General features: G+C 36.4%; 1 protein-coding gene across 2 annotated transcripts in view; it reads left to right on the top strand.

The window, feature by feature from the left end:
- The window catches only part of Pcdh19 (protocadherin 19), a 107,575-nt gene that overhangs the window by 54,150 nt on the left and 28,838 nt on the right, over window positions 1-24,587 (top strand). The window contains exons 4-5 of one of the 2 annotated variants that reach the window (XM_048417948.3): window positions 2,532-2,590; window positions 9,871-10,043. In XM_048417948.3, coding sequence (XP_048273905.1) covers window positions 2,532-2,590; window positions 9,871-10,043 — 232 coding nt within the window. The remainder of the gene's footprint in view (window positions 1-2,531; window positions 2,591-9,870; window positions 10,044-24,587) is intronic. The other variant, XM_048417947.3, reaches the window with a different exon arrangement.

Here is a 24,587-nt window from a genome sequence, read left to right on the forward strand (position 1 = left end):
CAGAATTCACAAGACCGGGAAGCTTACTCATTAAGTTTGAAGAAGAGAGAAGATAGAGGAAGATGATAAAGTTCAATGTTATTTTTCTACCTTGAATGTCATATCATACCTGTGACATCTGCCAATGATTAGCCAATTTGTGAACCTTGGTGAGTGGGAAGAATTGTTAAGGTCATTATGACCAGGACTTCTAGACTTCTCTACTACTAACCCATTGACAGTGAGTGGGATACCTCATGATAAGATAGATTATTCCCTAAGGAGTCAAAAATAGTACAGTCGTCAGAGCGAACATTTGCACGATTATTCTTCTCTTTTCGAACATGTGGTTCTTGCATGGTGTGTAGAGGTCAGGACATCACAATGCACAAAGATTTAAATGCCTTCGTCTGCACACACATGCAAAATATTCTGCTGGAAAACATGTTTTTCTTAGTGTGATGGTAACTTGGTATGGTGTTCCTGATTTTTCTGCCAGCCCAATCAATACCTTCTACTTTTCTTTTTTTTTCTAGTGCTTTGTGTATCTATGTATTTTTTTTCTGCCACGTTTCTTGTCAAGATTCAGTAAGTTTGGACAGGCCAGGCACTTGTTTCTTTACGAGAATGAAGCAAATTTCTGTTTTTACTTGTGATGTCAAGCTCCATAGAAATCAGTGTTGGCGTGAAATCTCATCGTGAGCACTGATAAATGCTGTTGAATTTCTCTTTTGAATTCATGTTCCTATTGTACTTCGCACAGAAGGAAACTGAGGCACAGAAAATTAAGTTAAATTTAGCAAAGATTGTTTAATGATACAAAGAAGTAAATCACTGAGTGCTCAGTCCGTCTCCTATTTTGATAGGGAACCATGATTTTTAGCAGGGGACAACTTGTTAAATTGAGTATTGCAGTGAATATAATAAAACAACCCACACTTAAACACCATTTTGCCCATTGTGTTGGTAAAAAAAAGTTAGATCAAATGTTTCTTGGTTAAGGAACTTCTGAATAAGTTATTATAGCAAATACAAAGGTCATATTTTCAACACATATCTTCACTAATTATTTATGTCACAATCTCAGCATTCACTTACAGATCAATACAGAAAAAATGGACTGACCATTTTTATTTTATTTTATTTTTTTATTCTTTGGAACTATTTCTTCCAATACCATCAGAAGTTACTTGTTATTTTATTTACACTAAAGGGTATCTAAACATTTAGACAGAAGCAGTGTAAATAGACATTATCCAGTCTGTCTTCAAGTGAGGGCCATGTGGAAACATGGACATATGCGAGTAAGTACTGGACACTGTTGGGTTTTTATTTCCTTCTCAGTTCTCTCTCCTTTTATCCTACCAACTAGTTAGTGCCAGCTTCCTGCGTACTTTCTAGGTATGTAGGGCCCTTCCCCTGACGGTTGGCTATTTAGTGTCCGTGTGGTAGCTGGGTCTGCTATTACCTGCCTCATTTTCTCCTCTATCAAACTGTGAATCTTTGAATGTCAGGATTGCATCTAAGAGCCTAGGGCAGTCAATGTCTGACAGGTAGTCATCTGAAAAGAATCTGCTATTTTGTTCTCTAGACAGCTATTGTATTTCCATTTCCAGGCACTTCCAGTTGAAGTGATTGCAGAAGGCCGCTAAAGAATGGTGGGAATAGCTGAATGGCAGGATGAGGGAAGAGATGTGTTTGGGCATTTGGAGTTCATACAAAGGTTCAACAAGAGCGGTGCTTTTAACATTGGGTGTACGATCATGTTTTCTAGGACACTGGCTTTAGTATAGCTGTGTTCTTGGCTTCTATCCATTCTAAGACTGCCCCCCTTCAAACTGTCCAGACTCCCTGTGCTCAAAAGCTGTTTTCCCATCTCTTTCATCTTTCAGGTACCCTGCACTTGCTTTTGTAAAGCCCTTGCTCCAGCTAGCTACTGTAACCAGATTACACAGTAGAGATTTAATGATAGGAACTGAGACAGGGGTTTGCTTGCAAACTTCATGCTACATGAAAGGCTTTGGTACCCCATGTGGACTGCTTTTTACCCTGTTTTGGGCATAACACTTGTTTGCCTTTATATCTGTGATAAAATGAAAGCCATCTTGTGTAACTGATGCTAAGCAAAAGTCTTAAAACAAAGGGAAGTGCAGCGTTTAAACCCACAGTAGGGGATTACCTTGCTGCATTTCCATATCTTTGGAATAAATATTTTAACATGTTAATTATCTACTTCTAATAAAAATACCTTTGAACTTATAGTCAATTTGATGGGCATAAAATGGTCTCTACTGGGGAATTGGGAGCAATTAGTTTCTGTAGCGATTGTGAGTCATACTGTCTCTTGTCTCTAAGTGGTTACATGGTCAGTAGCCAGCCATATTCTAGAGAATGTTTGTATCAAGTCCACCCTGGCCTGCAGGAGTAAGATGCTGCTTTTGGAGGCCCTTGGAGGCCCCATTACTGCTTTGCACTGTAAAATAATCCTTTTAAGTAGAACATTTGGACTCTTATTGTGAATCATTTTTTAATCTTTTTCTTTCTCATTGCAGACTGAAAACTATTCCTTTGACTCTAACTACGTGAACAGCCGTGCCCATTTAATCAAAAGGTATGTTGGTTTGCTTTCACATTCCTACTGCTTAGCTTGATTTAATATTAAGAAACCCCAAACCATTAATTTTTAAAAATTATACCATTTTGACTTTTACAATGAGTGCCTATGTGCTTATGCTAGGAAGTGTAGGAAATATAGAGAAAACATAGAAAGTAAGGATCACTGCTAATTCTCTCACACAAAGAGAATCAATATTTATTTCCACCAAAACATGTACAAAAATAAAAATAAAATTGGGATGGCATAAAACATTTTACTGGTGATTTTTGGAATCAATATTAGAAAGATTAGAAAAATTAGAAAACTTTCAAAATCATACTAATATCCAAACTTTTGTTGCCACTCAGTGTAAATATTAGGAAGCCTCAACTTTTGTTTTCTTGTGGAGCTTGTAGTATGTTCTGAGGTTGTTATTATTTTGACAGCTTTAAAGTTTAAAGATATTTAAATGACAGATGAAATATCTTTTATAATGCTTCCTAGATGAGAGAGGAAAAGAAAAATTTCCAATTTATTACTTGTCAAAGCATTCTGAAATGTTTTGGTGGAAATCTAAAATTTATATGATTGGTTGCTTACAACTTAGTTATAGTTTGAGTACAAAGCGGAGGCTAGTATTGAAAAGATTCCACCTGCTATGGCAAGCCCTAAATTCTTGGTATTGGGAGGAGGATAAAAGCTTCACTGGAGGTAGAACTAAGCAAAGGAGAGAACGCTGTGTGCAAAAGTATCCCAGAAGCTGACCATTCCGATGATGCCTTTATTGTTGTTTCATGTAACTAGCCTCTTGAATGGTTCAGTGGTAATTCTGCAGTTAAAATTGAACACTGGGTATGTTTGTTAAAATAATAGCAATAAAGCAGAGGAGCAAACAGGCTGTATTAGAGCTGTAGTGGAAAAGATCTGAAAATTCTATTATTTTGCTGGCTGTAATCCCATAAATTTATATCGCTGTAAGCATGGGATTCAAAGCAAAAACCCAATCCTTGTTTGTAGTATAAGAAACTTGAATTCACATCTAATTTAATTTACGATGCTGCAGTAACCCCCAAAACTAAGGTAGATTCGTTTATATTGGCTAGGGATAGCTTGTAACCTTAAGTGATGATCATTAGTCATCCTAAAAATGGCTATCCTTGTATTATCAGTCACAGAATAATTTAGAAAATTTTTGAGTTGTTGGGAAGAATGCTCTAAACAAAAGGCAAAGAATTGAAAATTATCTAAGTTATTTATTTTAGGAAGAAAGGAAAAGCCCATTTATATGTACTGATTAGGGGCTTTGCGGGAAAATACTGCTTTGTTTTCTGTTTCAGGACTGCTATTTTCAGAGCTTCTTTTTGAACTGGTAAAAACAGTGGCTTGCTTGATCTTTACAAGTCTCTGGAGCTAGCTCGTTCTGGGTACCTGGAAATTCTCTGACTAGTTTAAACTGATAACATGAGTCTGATTTTCATAGCCTAGTAGAAGGCTAGGACTCCTGGGGACCTGCACATCTTAGATCAGCTTCAAATATCCAACTTACAAGACAGACTTATGAGATAAAGACTTATGTTAAAGCATTTAGCTTTGGGGATACATGTATTTCCACGACAGCTTTGAGACTCACTGGAAACCTGTGATTTTGATTAATTACTTTACATGTATTTTTTTTTATACACACATGCGCACAAAAGCTACATCCTGAACTGAGCGAGCTCTTAGAGGAAATATCTCCAGATGTGGCCTGAAATCAAAGACAGTAGTTTATTTACCTGGAATCACCTGATTAAGAGGAAACATCCGAAAGCTTGGGGAACACACACAGTTTTGTCAGTTTCTTTTCATAGAACTGGGATAGTTTTGGGATGCGTTTAAGGTCTTAGAATTTATGGGGAAAGGCGCATTTAGAAAAATGCCAATCCCTAGAAAGATACAGGCTATTCTGTGTGTTATCCTTTTCGAGAGGTTAACCATTGCAAGTGTAAAATTGGTAGGAAATGACAGTGGTGACTAACACAGCACAGATCCCCAGGGAGGGGAAGAGTGATCATCGGGCTCCCCAAGATGTTTAAGAGGTGTATATGTTTTCTTCAAGACTCATGTTTGGAAAAAAAAAAAACTTTTGGACAGGAAATTCTAAATCTTTTCATCAGTCTTAATTTTATTAGCAAATCTCTGATTTTTTAAAATGCCAGGAAAAGCTCAGCCTAACTGAGCTTTGATTTGTTTCCTATACATTTTTCTCACCTGATATTCAATTTCTAATTATCCACAGACATTTCCTGCAATGCTGTTTTGAACTTTCTTCGCCTGACTCTTATACAGATACTTTATTCTTTTACAGCTGGCTACCTTTGGTAGCTGAGCACTGGGCATCCCTGGCCCTTTCTTGTAGCAGTCAGGGTTTCTATACGAAACTGTAAAATGATGGGGAAATGTATTTCATTTTTCTGGTATAAGAACAGAGGAGTTGAAAACACTACTGAAAAACTTATCAAGAGAAACATGGGAGGAGTAAGAATGACTTCTGGTCATTTGAGGGCTGTGGTCATGATGAAGTGATTTCCTAGGAAAGTCAGTACCTTAACATCCATCTTCTATTGTCTTATATTCTGTTATTGGCAACCACAGGGGTAATTTCAATAGAACTCCAAAGGGGAACAAGGTTTTATAGACATGAATCAAAATTTAAAAGTATGAGGACTGCATCTGGAAGGGACAAAGAAGGTCTATGGCATATTCCCCAAAATTTTCTGTGTGGAGGAATTCCAACATTATAGCTCCAAAGTATTTTTTATAACATTATATGCAATCTGAAGATATACCCAAGGTAGTTTCTGAGAGAAGTCCAGCTTAGCAAAATAAGTAAGTTGGGAATTTTTTTCAGAGTGTAATTTTTATTCCCACCATGTTTGTATCTTTGCTATCGTCTCAAAGTAAGAAAGGCCAGAAGTGCCACTTTGCCCCGGCTGCAACATTCTTTCCTCAATTTTGCTCTCTGCACTGCTGGCTAATATCTACTCCTGTGGTGCTTTTGGAGCCATACCAAGCAGAACACGAGGCTGTAGCTCAAAGAAAACACAATAGCAATTGAGCAACACATCAGAAGCAGTTTAGAGAGGAAAATGAGCCCTGACTTCTAAGCTATGCATGGGGGTTTTCCTTACCAACAAAACTGTCCCAGAGTTCTGTAGCGTCTGCTATGGTGCCATGTATATAGTAAGTATTTGGTACATCTTTTTTCAGATAACCATGAGTAAGGAGTGGAAGGAAAATCCTAATTTTTCCTACTTAAATAAAACAGCAGTAAACTTTCTTTGAAAACAACAATTTCTGAACAATATTGTATATTGATAAAGGCAGTCCTTAACTCCAGCTTTAGAGCAGCTTCAATTTTAACAGGTTTCAAGGTGATTAATGACAGAGGTGGTCCAGAAAACACTCTGGATTATATTTTTTAAAGCCAGTTACAATACTCTTTTGACTTTCTCTGCTTAATTGCAAATGACATTCTCTAGGTACGTGGGATCGCCTATTGGAGATATGACCTTCATCTTTTCAGATTCATCTATCTTTTGCAAAAGTATTATAGTATTAGTATTAGTGTAATATTCTTTTTTCAAGCCTATGTAGACAAACTCTTGTGTATAGAACCCTGTTATAGGTGTTTTCAAATAAACTTCTACCTCTGCTGGCCACCAGAGCAGTAATAGAAACGTTTGCATTTACAATACCATTGGAAACAGATGCCCCTAATTTATTGTCCCACAAAAGTTGTTTTACAAGTCTCTCATCTCCCAAGAGGTACACAGGTAATAAAGCTAGTGAAATCAGCGTTTTTTATGCCTGGTATAAATTGTTATTTGTTTTGGGAGAGTAGCCATTTACCAGGCTGTTTTACTGTTTGCAGCATGTTGCTCACTGGTTCTTAAACTGCCTTACACAAATTCATCCATTAAGCTACTAAATGTCCTTACAAGATCACAGTAACCGGTACTTTGTTTGTCAGATGGGCAAACTGATCTTTAAATGAGTTAACTGTTTTGAGGTATGAGAAGGTGGTGGCCATACCTTTGATTTTTCTTCTCTTGCTCACACCAGCAGTTCCTTAGATCCTAGTAGCTAATCCTTCACAGTTTTAATATTTCATGCCTTTTTAAACCTGAAACAAACAAACAAAAAAACAATCAAGCAAAATACCCCCAAATCCCCCAGGTATATTGCAGTATTCTGATGCATATAAAATAGAAGACCAAATTTTTGAAAGTCATATCTCAAACCAATTAGGAGAAGTGAGATAGAAATTACCAGATTCCAGAGAGATGAGATAACTCAGTGCAATTAAACATTATGTTTAGCTTGACGATTTTGAAAAGTCAAAAAAAGTGTATTAGGTCATATAGTTTTTATCATTCAATAAAGCAAGGATACATATTTGACAGGAGAGATAGTTCTCTGTTCCTGATTTTAGGAGAAACAGAATAATGGACAATGGCTGACAGTTGTTTACAGAAGACAGGAGCATTCATTAAATAAATATAAAATTCTTATACCAATTTCATAAATTACCATAGCCATACTGTTTAATTGTAATGTGAATGAGGCATTATAATACAGAATAATGATCATATTAAATAAGAATAATTTCATTGAACATCTATTTCTATTTGGCTCTTCCTGCAAAGTATCTCATGAGTCCTCAGAATGGTCTTGTGAGGATTAGATATGGAGCCCAGAGCCACAGAAACAAAGTGGCAGATTTTGGGTTATCACTTGCCCTAATGACTCCAAGTTCAGTGCTTTCTCTTGCACGCTATATTACAAGAATACTGGTGAAAAAAAATGTATCACAGTTGTTCTAACTGAGGGTGATTTGGCCCTGTCTCCCTGAGGAGATTTTTCATTGTTAAACTTGGTGGTGGTCATCACTGGCATCTAATAGGCAAAGGCCAATAGGCCTATTAAACATCTCATGATGCACAGATCGTACACAACCAAGAATTATGTGACCTAAAAATTCAACAGTGCCAAGATTAAGATGCTCTATTCTAAGGGATGGCCAATTACATTTGTCTTTAGACTATTTCATTCGCCATCATATATCTCAAGCAAATTTTGGCAACTGCTAAAATGCATTCAATTTAGACTTGAGATCTTTGGCTTAACATGGCAGTTTTTGTGCTGAGGATTTAAAGAACTTTTCATTATGTTTCAGAACCAGATGATATAGGTTGAAAAGCTAATATTTGTTATAGAATGGAGCAGCCTGTAATATCATCTAGGCAGGTCATTTGTTCTCTCTTGAGGTATATGAGTGCTTGTAGGCAGGGCCAATTTTTGTTTCTAAAATATAAACTTTGAATCTATTTAAACTTTGAATTAGTATATACAGGAAGCCATAGAGTCTGTGCCATGAAGCTGGAAATGGTGAAACACTTTTAAATCATAAGTTTCCAATTGGTCTTTTTGATCATGAAAGAACTGTAGGATTTTCTTAAATAGATATGCATTCTGGTAGGTGGATAGGACTGAGTTATCTCTGTGACATAATTTGGAGGAATTGAGTGAACTAGGATTGTTGAGTGACTGGATTTTAGTGACATTGATGCTCAGATATATTTTCTGAAGTAATTAACTAACAGGATAGTGCTTTCCATCACCAAAGTCTTCATTTTGTTATAATCATTGCTTTCCAGTTACTGCTCTTTTGAGCTTTCACTTTTTATGCTTATACCACCAAGGATTCAACATCTAGGTAGATCAGTGTTAATTTTCTGTGTGCTTCCTTTAGGACAAACGTGCAGTGTGACAGTGTATCCTTGTGTTCATTGTATAGCTCATTACCATACATAGAGAATGTTCTTATGTCTCTGAGGGGCTGGTCTGTGAATGTTGGTGTGACTCATGCAGTTTAAGATGTTGATACATGCAGTTGTGGAATATTTAGAATTTCTGTGCTCTGTCACCAATAAGCTAGAAGGTCAGAGAAGATGATGGTATAATTGAAAGCCTGAGAATTAGAGACCCAGCTGTAGAGATCCCAGTCTGAGCCTGAAAGTCTGGAAATGAGGAGGACTGAATATGGAAGAATATTGATGTCAAGCAGAAAGAATATTCAACATTTTGCCTATTGTTCTTTTCAGGTCTTCTTCAATGGATTGGATGAGTCCCACCAATACTGGGAAAAGATACATGCTTTATTCAGTTCTTCAATCAGCCAACTCACTCAAAGACCCATTCCTAAATAAGGCTTAACTGGCTACCTGCATTACCCTTGGTCCAGTCAAGTAGACACATAAAACTATCCCAAACACATTCCATGCACCAACGGTTTCCTCAGCTACTGCCAGTTCTCCTTTTCTTTGAATTGGTTCCTCTGCCATTTCTTGCTCAGAACTGGCAGCGGAGACATGTGGTATTGCAGTTTAGGTTTGTAATCCCAGGATGCAGGAGGAGGCTGATGAAGGGGCTTATCCCAAGTTCAAAGACTAGTGTGGGCTATGTATCAAGTTCCAGGTCAACCTGGTGTACAGAATGAGACCCTGTCTTAAAAACAAAGCAAGCAATCAAACAAATTGGAAACTGAAACTGACCTGGTTTCTCCAACCTTGATCATCCTTTTAATTTTAATTACACTATTTCAAGTTCTGCCATTTTTGCTTTTTATAGTTGATGATTATTAGATATCTCCAGAGAAGCAATTTTCATAATAGTTAAGATTTTAAGCACTGAAACTTGACAAGCAAGGGTTGATCTTACATGTTCTATACTTTTTTCCCCAGCAGTGTGACTTTGGGCAAGTTATTTAACTTCTATATATCTCTGTTATCATCTGCAAGTAGTAATATTATTAGCTTCTTTTTCTTGTACAGCATGAACGGCTTAAAAAGTTAATGTTGATCTCTTAAAACAGTAACTCATAAACCGTAATTTCTCAGAAAACATTGGCTGTTTCTATTTGACTCTAACTGTATCGAAATAGAAAAACTGCAATGTTAACATTCTTTAGAAGTGCTTTGAGGTTTTTGTCTTGTTCCTCCTTGTCTGTTGTGTAACACTAAAAAGAAGCAAATGAAAAAAAATTAGCTTTATCAACATCCAATGTTGAGAACTTCTCTGTATTGTTAAGTTGTATTACCTTCACACAGAAATGTCTCTTCTCCATATTTTTTCCCTTTTGGACACTCTAGCTCCTGCTGGCCTCCTTACAGAACTGACATCATCCTGGCTTGGAAAGATTTTAAAAATCAGATCTATCACAGTTGTAAATTAACATATTTTCTTCAACCCAGCAGCTCCACCTTCAAGGACCTGGAGGGCAACAGCCTGAAGGACAGTGGCCATGAGGAGAGTGACCAGACTGACAGCGAGCATGACGTCCAGAGGAGCCTGTACTGTGATACTGCTGTGAACGATGTGCTGAACACCAGTGTGACCTCCATGGGATCTCAGATGCCTGACCATGGTAAGGGATGGACAACGTTAAGTCGAACTATGTGTTCCAAAGAACCAAGAATCTGTCTAGACATGTTGTGCTACTTTACTGCAGTGCACATGTTATTATGAAGGGATTCCCTTAGCTCACGTGTTAACAGCATCTAGAGAGCTTTGAGGTGTTACAACATCTATCAGGATAAGTCTGCCTTCGTATGTAATGTTGGGGAATTTTATAAGGTAATTAAGGCGACTGAATCCACATTCGTTTTAATAATAATTGCCCATAGGAAGTAAGCAGATGCTTTCTCATCAGGAATATATGACTGTTATTCTATAGTGTATGGATTCAGCTGATCAATAAAATTGCATAGAATGCAACTCTAATGAGACCAGAGGGGTGGGATTTATTTCTCTGCTAGTCTAGCAAACTTTCCCCAGAGACTATTCTCTGTCCATGGATTTTGTATAGTCTTTCCTGAGGATAGAAAATGCTAGACTTTCCATTTTGCCTACAGGACTACTATTCCAAAACCATGGAGGTACTGCAGAAGCCCATGCCATTGGTTACAGGGGAGACAGGTTAAAAAAATGTGAGTGAGTCAATACAAAGCCTTCTGTTATTGTGAGATGAGTGGGTAACAAAGCACATGTCAGGAGCCACATCCCCATGTGTGAAGAGAATCTATGTGTACAAATCCAGGCACAAGTACTTTTAGAGAGAAGTGCTCTTTAAAACTGTGATAGGCAGAAACCAGGGTCTGAAAACAGTAGCAGAGTTCAGCTAAGGCAGATTGTTCATACGGACTTGGGCACAAATGTCATTTTCAATATTTTACTGATATAAACATGGTATGCAAACAGCCTGTCTTTCCCAATTAAGAAGTATGAATTCAATTTGGTGTTTAGGCTCAGTGAAGCTTCAGAATGCTTGGCTATGTCTTGAGAAAAGCTAGTCTCATGCTCAGCTGGAAGTCCTACTGCGAAAAGTCTTAAAGATGAGAAAACAAAATATGGTGATTCCGTGCTGGTCGTCAGCTGTCCCATCTCACTGTAAACATCATTAAACTCTTTTGTTTTGGTCTTCTAAATGAATCCAAAAAATGCATGATTCACAAAACAAAATGTTTTTTCATGGAAAAAATTAGCCACTGTAGATTCTATTAAATTGTCTAATCCATTCCCTCCTCAGGAGACTCAAGTGTCAAAGTCTATAATATAGAGAGGTCACTACCAGTTGTACCCTGCTTCTTTCCTTAATTGGAGAGTGATGACATCTGCAGAGATAATATACTTTCTGGGAAATCTTCCTATATGACTGAGGATAAAAAATTAAAAATTTTTATAGCTGAAACAGAGGCAATTTAATTCTCAGAATATGCAGACAGATATGTATCATTTTCTACTCATGTGTATCTCAAAGAAATGCGCTCTTCATTGAGATCAGGAAGGTTTTCTGTTAGATGCTCTCTAAAATGAAATGACTCCAGGAAAGAAAATAGTCATAATTGATTCTCGCTTTATGCCTGACTGGACCAACATCTGTTTTAATTTTTTGTCACATTTCTCAAGGAAAACAATATCAGTGAGTTGCAGCTAGATGTTCTGAGTGTTTCTTACAAATGGGTTGCATTACGTACTGTGTAGATTGAATAATAGCAAGACTATTAGAAAACAAATATGTGAGAGTATCCAAAGACTCTTTTATATAAAAAAGTGATGATTTCATACACACCCATGCATGCAGATACATTTTTTCTTTGTATACCATTTTGACAACATCTTTACATTTTGTTTTTTGGTATTTGATTGACATACTTTTATTTCTATTTTTTTATTGTTCTGACAATGGCTAAACTTTGAGCCAACCCTTGACCTGGCCCTTTCCAGTTTGAGTGGCAAAAGGAATTAGACTCTTGTTTGCATCTCAGTCTTTATCTGTGATAGCCCACAACTTCCGATGGTTTTGTAATGATATGTAGCTGGGGTATTCCAAATCATCTCCAGGCTTGCCACAGGAACTGTGTCACCAGCTATCTTGGGTTGATTATATTTCTCCGACAATCATCATAGCTCTTTCAGCCGTTTAACATTTTTAAACATTTATTGCCTCGAGCCTGCAGTCATGGAAGTGCATCTTCCTTTATCCTCCGGCTCAGTAGTTGAAAGGCACTCACTGGGTGAATTCCCCAAACATGCCTGATTTTGAACTCCCCAGGCAAAGTTCTGAATCTGATACTTCTGGTTTATGAGAACTATTGCAACATCACACCAAATGTAATCAGTAAAGGTCACCTTAACATCACTGTATTGGGGAGTATTGGATGTCATAACTGGGTCTTCCTTATGACATTTCTTCTTTTAACATTAGCATTGCCTCTTTTTCTGTACATGTGGGAACATGTGTTTGATGAGAAATCCCAGGAATTTCAAACTAAAAATGACTTTACGCACCTATAATTTTTCCTTGAGGAGGCAGGAATAACTTGTTATATGGGCTCATATTGTATTGTCAATATTTAGAAAGCTACAAATTATATTTGATTCATTCTGTTCAAGAGACATTGGTTACCTAGGTTTCATTGTACTGCCCTAAGTATCTTCAGTATTTTTGTAACTTTGCTACAGCATAAGAATGCTCAATGTGAATGGCAGAGAGATTTTCTGTCTTGAGTATAGGGCCAAATGTCATAGTTTTCAGTAGCTTTTCTATGAAACTCTTCCTATGCATAGAAACCCCAGAATCACTATATTCAATGAAGGTAGGATACTTTTAAAAAGACATTCAAATTTAAAGGTCAAAACCCTAGTCACTGGAGAGTTTCGATTGTGTTTTTGATTACATATTTCCACAAACATGTTTGTGAGCTGGGTCAGAATCGCAACAAAGGAATGTTAAGAGCCTCTGCTGTCTACCTTACTTTCAACCCTGGCATCTTTTAACGAGTTTGAAAACAGGGCAGGCGGTGGGTGAACTTGCTGAGCTTAATTCACTGGTTGCTACAGAATTCCAGGTCTATTTGTCATCCATCATGTCTATGAATTAATATGGCTTATCTCGGTTTGTCCCCAGTCCTGTGGATCTTGTGGCTTCCCAGAAAGGAAGATAATGGAACATTTTTCAACACGTGCTTTTTCTTGACACACTGTTCTGCTTAGAATATTATCTCTCAATTGGTCTCAAAGTACCTTGAGAACACGTTAAGTGTTGTCACGTTAGGCAGGCTTATCTTCTGACTTGGCTCATGAGGTGATTTGATGCTGAGCTAGGGAGTCACAATCTCATCTCTTAACCAGTGCTTTCCCTATCTGATTTTACTCAGTGAATTTACCACCTTCTTGAGAAGATAAGAATATTGACTCCTTAAATGGCTGAAATTGACAAGTAGGGTGAAGAAAGATGTCAGTGGCTCATGGTTTTGTTGAGTAATTGAAAGCATTACCAGATTGACTCTTTCTGTAGTCAAATGTTTCTCTGAGAGGAGCAGTGCTAGGGTTAGTAGACCTCTTGATCTCCTCTCACCTTTTTTGCAACGTCATTTATGGTGCTGTGGCTATTGCATTATGCTTAACTGTGCAATATGAGTATGAAACTGAAGTTTGTGGGGATCATAGCTCAGAACTGTACACTAGTTCCAAGCACAAGTAATTTGTTTCAGATCACACTCAATTTCATTCCTTATGATTTTAATCATTGATTATAAATTCATCGACTGAAAAGATGACTGTAATTACTCTAATATGCACCTAGTTTGGAGTTCGCTACAACACTGAGTTGGTTTCCTTCCCATGCTAATTGATACCAAATAGAAGCAATGCACAGAAATTTACAGTGATGTTGATCTATTTTTCACATCCAAACATACTCAAATGCAAGATAATCAGTGCTTTATTTTGGAAAGTGTTAAGTTCTTCTGCATTTTACTTGATTTGCTTATTTATGAAGATTATCACCTAAATATTGCTCAACATATTTGCGTGTAAAACATGAATCAGAAGAAGATGGTATGCACCTAATGTGACTACTGCTACAAAATTGTTATGAAAATGTCCCATTGTCTTCACCCCATGCACAGATTAATGTCAACCACAAGTATATTAAGATGTTTGTACCCTCAACACTCTATCACCAGTGTGGGATTTCATTTTCTTTAGCCTTTTAAGTAAATTATCATTCAGTGACTGAACAGCTTTATCTCCTTATCTATCCCCAGACTTACCTCTCACCTCACTACATTTTCAAACACTCATTTCAATTAATCTCTTGGCAAAACAAGGAGTTCTCAGTGGAGAATATTTTGTGACATTGCAAAGCAATGTGCTGCTGGCTTCCAGAAATTGTAGCATGGGCCAGATGTTCATAGAGTAATTGAAAATTCCATTTTATCAGAATAGCATTCGCTGTCAAAAAGTTTTATCTTTACTTCAACAAAGAGGTTGATTAGATCCCCCTGGACCTGAATTAGCATCTTTGAGGATAGATACACTGTTTTGCAATTCATGTGGTTATTTCTTCCCTAGTTTTCCTTCAATAGTAACTTTTAGAAATATCTTCATCTTCTTGCAAATGTACCCACTGAAATGTTTAATTACTTGAATATAGGATTATGTTTACAATATTGCTATATATGTATCTTTCATCTTCATTCATTCTGCCCCAGGTAGTATAGTATTTTGACATTAAGCAGGAATAATGCATACACAAAACACATTAATACTTCATCCAAATATTTAAAAAATCATACCACATTTATTTATTATATTTGTGTGTGTGTGTGTGTGTGTGTGTGTGTGAGGAGAGAGAGAGAGAGAGAGAGAGAGAGAGAGAGAGAGAGAGAGAGAGAGAGAGATCAAGCTTGTAGTGATGTAGTGACAAACATGTTTTTCAGGTCAGAGAACAACTTGGGAAAGTTGGGACTCTTCTTCCACCATATGAATATATGAGTCCTGGGATTGAACTAGGTCCATCAGGATTGGCTGTAAAAGTCTATACCTACTGACCCATCTTGCCATTTGTCACTTGACTATAGTTTTGAGGTATATGGCACTGGAAGTTGAATGTGTTAACTCTGCTTTTATTGACTACCAAAGTACCATATTTTCACTTTGTGGTATTTAGGGTCTACTTAGATGATCTCAATGATAAAATTGTCAGTATTGTGCCAATACAAAAGACTAAGAAAGATCTTATTTTATGAAAACATCATGAAACATATTTCTTGATGTTCTAATTTGCACAGTAATATTAGAAAACATTTTGAAAATATACTTGCTCTGAGGTTAAATTTCCTGTTCATTTTTGTTCAATTTTACCATACGATGATAGGTTTCTTACCTTGATGGCTTTTGGATATTCAATGCTCCGTTCATCTTTTTTTCTGATACTCAGAAATATTATCTTTTCCCAGTGTCAAAGATAACACTGAAATTATGTAGAGAGGTGAGAGGTGGAGGTTTTTATTTTTTTTCAACTTCATTGTTTTATTAGATAATAGGATCCATACAAAATATTATTTATATTTTGTTGACAAGACAGTCATTGCAATAAAAAGTTGCTTTTAGCTAGGGGAAGCATACATGTGTTGTTAGTTCTTATTCACTAACATTACTTTTGTATAAGCCTTTTGATCAGAAAATTTAATTTATACTTTGTCATCAATTTCTCCATGCAAGACATTTAGAATAAACCAGATGTTTATCTTCTTTCAGACAGGAAAATTAATGTGCATGTGTGTGCACACGTGTGTTCATGAGTCCACAGACACAGACAGACATACATAAACACACACAGGCACACACAAACACAAGATTTTAAATAATCTATTTGGAAATTTTAGTTGTTTTATATTCAAGGTCATTTGAGCATTTACTATTAATACTAGTTATGATAAAAGATTCATTATTTATCCAAAGAATGCCATGTGCTATCTTGCTTAGGTTTCATTATGAATTTTAGTGTTTCTAAGCACTAGAGGGTAGAGGCTATACAAAGGGAGCACAATGGGTAACTCAGAGTTTGATTCTGTAGGAGCTTATGAACATATAGCATAAATGGTCCAGTGTGGAACAGATTGCCATATGATCTGTGAAGAAATCAATTAACATCATTTGAACTGGAAAGCAAAATGCATTTTAAAATATACTTTTTGTGCAATGGGATCCCACTGGAGAAATAGCAGGAAACCAGAGTCCACGATTGTATGTTAGATAAAATTATGCTCTATTTGGGTGATTTGCTAGGTGAATCTTTTCCAGATGTTTCATACAAAAGTAAATTCTGTGGGCCATGATGAATAGATATGCTGCCAATAGTGTAGCAGAGGAGACAAAAGTCACAATGTTGGCTTCTTACATTTTTCCCACTCATGACCTTATTTCACTTCTAAAAATGTTTAAAGTACTTAACGTCTGTGTGTGCATCAAATAAATATACAAATAAAACATTTTCTGTTAATTAATCATAGAGAATATTATTTTAAAAATATATTTTTGCATACACATAATTTTTCCATTTATTAAAAATGAAAGGAAATTTGCATATGATTAAGTTGAATGTACTTATTTTTCCATAAAGTGTTAAATATTGGATGAATATTTTATACTGTAGGATACAGAAAATCTTAGCTTTTTTTCATTTATTTATTTATTTATAAAAATTTCCACTTCCTCCCCTCCTCCCAATATTCTCCCGCTCCCCCTACTCCCTCTCCTCCTCCCTCTCCAGTCCTAAGAGCAGTCAGGGTTTCCTGCCCTGTGGGAAGTCCAAGTTCCTCCCCACTCCCTCCAGGTCTAGGAAGATGAGCATCCAAACAGACTAGGATCCCAAAAAGCCAGTACATGCAGAAATATTTTGATTTTATAATCCTCAATGAAGAGAAAACTGCTTTGCATAAATATATAGCACAGAATGGCAGATGTATGTTTATGTCCATTTCAGAATTCTTCAGTATTATATCCTAAATATCAAAACAAATTCATTTAATGACTTTTAAAAAATGAAACTCAAAGCCAAGCGGTGGTGGCACATGCCTTTAATCCCAGCACTCGAGAGGCAGAGGCAGACAGATCTGTGTCAGTTTGAGACCATCCTGGTCTACAAGAGCTTGTTTCAGCACAGGCATCAAAGCAACACAGAGAAACCCTGTCTTGAAAAAGAAAAAAAAAACAGAAAGAAAGAAAGAAAGAAAGAAAGAAAGAAAGAAAGAGGAAGAAAGAAAGGAAAGAAGGTAGGAAAGAAAGAAAAGAAAGAAAGGAAGAAAGAAAGAAGAAGGGGGAAGGAAGGAAGGAAGGAAAGAAAGAAAGAAAGAAAGAAAGAAAGAAAGAAAGGAAGGAAGGAAGGAAGGATGGAAGGAAGAAAGGAAGAAAGAAACTCAAGTCAGCAACTCAAACATCAACTTTCAAAATAAAGTATTCTAAGACGATATGATTAAAAATATACCAATTTGATATACTCTAAGGAATAATGGTAGAAAATTGTTAAGTAGCCTTTGTTTTGTGTGACTAAGTCATAATGTTTTTAGAAGAACAGTGCAATAAAAACACAGAAATTCTTACCATTTGATACTTTGACCAAGGCAGTGCTAGTTTGGTGTTGGGTGGCATCATGGTAGACACAGTGTGAAGTGTACATGCTGTGTTTTAAGAGCGAGGGCTGCAATGCTGTTGCAGGATTCAGTGTGAACTAGCACTGCCTAAAACACCTCAGACTAAACATATGTTTGATTCAAATTAATTTTTTTGTCATTTTTGTGTGTCCAGAAATATTTTGCTATTGGCATTTTTTATTTTATTTTTTTATTAGTAATTTATAAAAATTTCCACTTCCTCCTCTCCTCCCAATACCCTCCCACTCCCCCCACTCCCTCTCCTCCTCTCTCTCCTGTCCTAAGAGCAGTCAGCTGACATTTTTTGTTTTTTTACAATCTCCACATTCAGTTTCAAGAACCTATATGGGATTGTGGCCCATAGTATAAGAGGCTATAATATTGACTATTTTACATGTCAACAATGCACTAAACTAGGAATATCATTATTATTTGTGAAACTTTTTTATATATATTCTGTCTATAAGAATATGATTAATATCCATAATAACTTTTCAAGGCCATACCTGTTTTTCTTTAATCAATAATTAGGCTTCTCCCTGGTGCTTATAATCTCTATTTTCATTTGATGTTTCATTGCTAGTACACGCTGAGCCAGGGAAAGCTTCTTGGTATGTCCACATTGAAAAGGTAAACTTTCCATAAGGAAACGTTTTCACTTTTTCTTCATATAAGACTTTCCCCACAATAAAACTCAAGCTTGAAAAAACACCAAGTACCAGATCAGACAAGGGTTAAATTGTTCTTAGGGTCATGAGGAGCATTGCTTGTTAGGGTGCTATATACATGTTCTTGTAGATTGGTTTCATAGGGCTTAAATAATCTAGACTTGGGTCACACATGACCTTCTAGAACTCGAGGTTGGTGGAAATGAAAGACTTTTTATGTAACTGGGAAGAATAGTATAGTATTTTTTAAAAAACCAATTATTCTGCTAAGTGAAGAGAATATAAAATTGTTCTTCAAAGTTACGTGAGAAACAGTGAGGGACTGGAGAGATGACTCAACACGTAAGAACACTTTGTGTTCAAGCACAATGGGCTGAGTTTAAATCTCCAGATCTCTTGTAACAATTTGGATATGGTTTCCTGAACCTGTAGCCCAGTCAATGTGGGAGGGGGGCAAAGACAAAAAGATTCCTGGCAGATAGCAGAGGTGACTTGAAAGGCATTGACTCTAAGAGGTGCTAAAGGAGTTGTTTATCTGAAAATGAACTCTGAATTCACATTGCCACATTCAAGAGGCTTTTTGAGAGACACTTTTTCTTTTAAGGGTCCCTGTAATCAGAAATGATAGTTAAACTCTGTTATCCTTCACAAGTTTTGGCAACAGTCAGGCTGTTAAACAAAAAAATAATACACATTATTTAATTTTTAATTAAGTTTTGTTTAAGTTTTGTTGTTTTTACTCTTAGTAGTACCCACTGCTGTGGCAAATGACAGTACTTGAAATCCTGTCTCAATTTAACATGAAAAATTTCAATAGGATTGAAGTTGGAGCCGTACACATTACATTTATGGGCTCCTAGTCCAACTGGTTAAGCCCTAGGGGCTTTCTAAACTGTAGCCTAGAATCTAGTCTATAAGTCTTGTGGGAGAATAATTGAAATCTGGTTTGAATGAAAGGATAATTTATAATGCTGTTTCTTTAAAGTGAAAATCCGTAAGCATACGTTGCTCTAATTACCTGAGAAAACTTGGTAGCCCTAATTGATTATAACAAGGCAACTTCCCAGGCGTTAGTTTGCAAATTCAAATTCTGTGCCAGAGATGTATTTTCCAACTTCTCTGCTGCCATTCCCTCTATCTATGTATTTTTCTCCCCTTCTAATAAAGGATTTGCTTTCCTCCCTGCTCTTCGGTCTGTAAAATTACCAACCTGTGTGAACAACAGAATCTTTCCATTTTAATACATGGAAAAGAGGGAGAAGGGGAAGGATGTAGGTTCCAAGATGTTTAGACTGGTCAAACTGTTCCAAGCCATCACCACCTGCTGTTTTTAATCATTAATGAAGCTGTCAGTTAGCTTTAATCTGGAAGATGAACCAAAAGAATGGTTTTGATTTTAATTTAATTGAAAAATGAGCTTATTGAAACAAAAAATGCCTCCAGCTTCTAAGAGACAGGTTGTACCCTGCTGATAAACCAAGGCAAGGTAGAGACAGAAACTGAACCATTATTGATATGCAAAAGTAAATTATTTTAAACTTGGGAAACTTTTGTTATTGCCATACTAGCTAGAAAATTTAGTCCTTTTAATTCAAGCATTTATTATATCCCACAGCCATGCTGCATATAAATATCTGTTCCATTTTTCTTTCTGGGAGAAAAACTGATGTACAAAACAGTTGAACAGCTGTATTAATGTCAGAGTACAAATTGATGACAAAGTCCAGAGTGCAGCTCAAAGTACAAATTAATTTTCTGGACTCAATGCTCATCAAACTGTTTGTACATTTCAGAAAAGTTGAGTGATTATCTGTGAGTTCTCTATTAAGCCCGAAGTTTTGTATACTGGGTCATTTTGCTTAGTGGCAAAATGAGAACTCAGAAATACAATGCCTAAGCACCAAGTGAATTTCAAAGACCTATAGGCAGATCTTTGTTTGTGCAGACTGCCAATGTAGAAGGCTTCATTATACCTCTTTGAGCTTCACCAAACACTTTCAGATTTAGAATTGTTTTAAACTGAAATTGGATGGAAGGGAATCCTTTCTTTGATGTAGAAAACATTACTATTGGGCCCCAGTAAACTCTAGGGTAGAGATATCAAATCACACTAGTTTTCTGCTAACACAGCAAGTGAATGCTTCCTGGATTCAGCTGCTAATCAATCTATTCAGCTAATGAGTCTGTAAGCAGACTGAACTAAACTACCACCCAGAGCAAGCAGCAAGAAACTAACATTTAAACTCACCGTCTCCTATTTACCTTTTGGTGTTTCTTTGTGATGGATGCCAATTAGTGACCATTTATAACTATCTGTTCAGTCTTTCCCAAAGAAACACAAGTCGTGTTAAAGATTATGTTAGTATAGTGTTTTTTATGAAGGAAAATGACTGACCATTTAAGTAAAGTTTGAGTGATTAATCTGTATTTTTTTCTGGTAAGTAAAATGCCAGAAAATTTTTGTAGTCTTATAATTTCCAATGTTTTCCAGATTCTGATAGTACAGAAATTGACAGCAGATTGTTGCCACCACATATATGTCACATGGTCAGACAGTCCAATTCCCACTGCTAGGCTGTCTGTCTGCCTTGCGTTTTAGACTGAATTTATTTTGATTGCTTGAGTGAAGTTAAAGTTATATTTTGTTTCCTTTGGGACAACGAGCTAAGGAATGAGTGTTGTAGTTTTGGAAGGAAGAAACATCTTCAAATTTGAAGTGTGTCTTAACTCAAAGCAATAGGTTTTCTGATGGTCCTCCCACTATTCAAAATCCTGTATTTGCTTAGAGAAGATGGAAGAGAGTATTATTTGTCCCCCATACTTCCTCATTTCACTCCGTTTGGTATTTGTAACACTTGCAAATAAATTTATCATTATAAAGAAATAACCTTGTAAATATATGAAATATGTTGGACCCTGTGTTTTTGCTTATCCATCTGCAGCACCTCTTAGTGGTTTCTTTCTTTCATATTCTAAATAAAACGATCTAAAATTAACGATATGCAGATTCGGTGGGACTGAATATCTAAATGAGAAATTAGCTGTCTCCTAAATGAGATTTACAAAGCTAGACAGGATCTTACTTGATTTAGAAAATTAGAACATCTTCAAGGAGAACATTATTAATCATCATCCAGGATCCTTTAGCACTTAAAATTATTATACCAGAAATTCAGGTTTGGAACCACATATTCAACTTGCAGCATTATTGAGAGTCTTTATGGCATCCTAAATTTCCACTGCCATTAATATAGAATATTTGAATCCTAACAGTCTCTGGAATCATTATGAAAAGTAACACATTATAATATATTATTTATCCTCAAAGCAACTATAAGTGGTAGAAAGCATAGAATTAAAAAAAAATTCAAAGAATGAGAACCATTTAAAGGGAGGATAAAGTCAGACCCTTAGTAGACTGAGAAATGTACAGAATGTTAAAATGAAGTGATGAGAGAAAAATGAAGTAAGGTACTCGTATCTGTGTTTGAAACCAAGATTAACAGGTGTGATGTAACTAATCCTCATAGGTAAGACTGAGAATTCTGCTTCTCATTGGAGTGTCCTAGATAGACTGTGTCCTATAAATTCATGATGTAGTTATTATGAGCTGTCTCTAATGAGAGAATACAAATACTTTAATACTACTCCATGCTGTACAGTAGTGATTAAAGACACATGTAGTTACATAAACATGTACATGTAGTGATGTTTATGTAGTACATACTCAAAACATAAACAATAGATTGAGTCAGTGAACTAGCCTCTCCATTTTGTTTGATATCAGCATCTCTCCTCTCCCAGACTCCCTATCTGCTTGCTGTTGTCTGGGATCCTTTGAATTGAGGCTGGCTTATTGCATTTTATGACTCTAGTTTGAATTTCAGGCATTGCATAGGAGGAGAGTGAATGTATGTTTTCAGATTCATACGAAGTTACAAGTGCCTTCTGTTAAATATTGTTACAATCTGGAGATTAGAAGGGGATGCAGGGAGGATGATTTCTAGATATTGAATAGAGTCTTAGAGGAGGGAAATGAAAAAAAAAGGGAGTCCAGACAACTTCACCAGTTTACACAGAGCTATCAGTGTCCAAAAGAACATTTGATAGTTGTTACTTGATTTACTCACTGCGAAATGTGTAGCTGTTAGAAAGCTCCGTTCCCTATCCAGTCATTTTTGTGAACAAGCCTCCTCTTTAGATAGAAAAGATTGTAGGATGTCCACGAAAGATTTGAAGTGAAGTCTGGGCTAATTTAACTTTAAAAAATGCATGTATCCTGGCACCCTTGTGATGTAAGCAAATCTCTGGTGGCAGTGACTCTACTTAGCCTTTCCTAGGTCCAAAAATGCACAGCTTAGTCCCTGGGATCATCCATATTGCCCTTACCTGTTCTCCTCTTGCTTCAAGTGTCTGATAACTGGCAGATACCATTGTGATTCTTTTGTTGTTATTCCTGTTCCTGCATCATGGTCAGACTTTCACAAAGTAAAATAAAATAATATATCTTTCATTTATAGTTTTCTTCTAAAAGGTCACTCCAAGATAAAAAATATATAAAGAATCACTTCTGTTCTTTTTTTCTCTTCTAACAATGCTCTGAAACCTGCCCAGCTCCTACCTGAAAGGTCATATCTCCTTGCCATACGAATGAGCTCACAGCAGGTCCATGGGGACACTGTCATCTGAGAAATGATGGGAATTTATGTGCCTCTGGATTTCTGCCTTTTTTTGTAGTGGGAAAAATGAATTTGTTAATGATTGAAACAAGCAAGCAAACAAACCAAAAACCGTTCAACCACAGGATCTTATAAAGTTTTAAAATCTAAGGAGACAGCCATTCATATAAATGAAATGATAAATGAAAAAATGATTCTACTTTTGCATTCCTTAGCATTGTTTGTCTTGTATTACTTTAAGTTATGTGGCTCACTCTTACGGGTTCTATGCTATTGAATCTAGCTAGCAGACTGCAATTTAGCAGCATAAAGTGTTTTGGCTTATGAAGGACCTTCTGATGTACTTGCACTTGTCAATATGCAAATGGAAAGGATGGACAAAAGAGAACTGTGTGCAATTAAGGATATGCGCAAAGAATTTAGAACACAGGGATCAGCACCATGGTTTTAAAAAGGCAGATTCACTGTGAAAATAATTTTTCTTTCATAATTTGACATTCCATGACAAATATAGATGAAAGTATATAACTTCTTTAGATCTAAAAATCTAAAGCCATGTGCTATATGCAAAATATAAAAGATAATTATAATCCCTAAAATAATTTTATGGCATGTGGCTCAGTATGAACAAGGACTTGCAATTTCTACATTATTTGTTTATTATGCTGCTTTGGATAAGTCGCTAACCTCTCAAAATTTCAGCTTATATGTTTATAGGGTGGAATGATGAGTAGTATGGCTAGAATCAATAACCATAGTGATGTTTATATGTATCACACCTCTTCTTAAGACACTGTAATTGTGAATCAGATTGCTAGATTGCCCCCCTTGTGTCCTTCCCTTTCATGTTCTGTTGGCCTGAATGCTTTCATCTCAGTGTGATCTCATTTACCAACAAGGGCACTGACCTAAGAGTCAGGGGCTTCAGGTTCTCATTACATTCCACAGATTAAGAGCTGTGTGACTATAAACATGCTTTATGCTTGCCCAAATTTCATATCTGTGTAATGAGGGCTATTGGTAGAATTTGCCAGGGAGATAGGTGGTGAGAGTTGAATAAGATGGTAATGTAAGACAAACATTTAGCACAATGCCTATTCGTTAGTAAGCACTTAAACTGGAATTACCAAAAGAATCCTGATGAATTATTCTTGATTTCATCTCCCCCTTCTCATCCATGTCTCTTTCCCACTTTATCATACAGGCAAAGTTGTTCTGTGAATATCCTTGCTTGATCTGTGCTGAAATCTTCGTTACTTGACACTGCTTCAGTACCTATGTGCATTTTTGCCATGCTAATCCATGGCTCGTCTATTTTTTAAATGCAGGAAGAGAGAGGGGCTTGATAATTGTTAAAGCCTTTCCACTGCTGAGCTTCCTTTTATCTGATTTTGGGTTCAGGGCGCAACCTTTTCAGATTCCTGAGCACTTAGCCATTTGCCAGTGGGTCTGTAATGAGTGCCATATTCAAGTTAACAGATGGTATGGTGTGCTTGCTTTGAGGGGTAATTGTTCTTTCATCTTAATTTCCTCCCTTTGGCATTCATTTGTTGGAAGCAGCTCAATGGCAAAGTCATAAAGCTTGGGGTAAAAAAAATCAAATTGAAGTAGCAGGTCACTGGTC

This window comes from Myodes glareolus, chromosome X (genome assembly GCF_982192425.1).
Source record: "Myodes glareolus chromosome X, mMyoGla1.1, whole genome shotgun sequence".
Taxonomy (NCBI): domain Eukaryota; kingdom Metazoa; phylum Chordata; class Mammalia; order Rodentia; family Cricetidae; genus Myodes; species Myodes glareolus.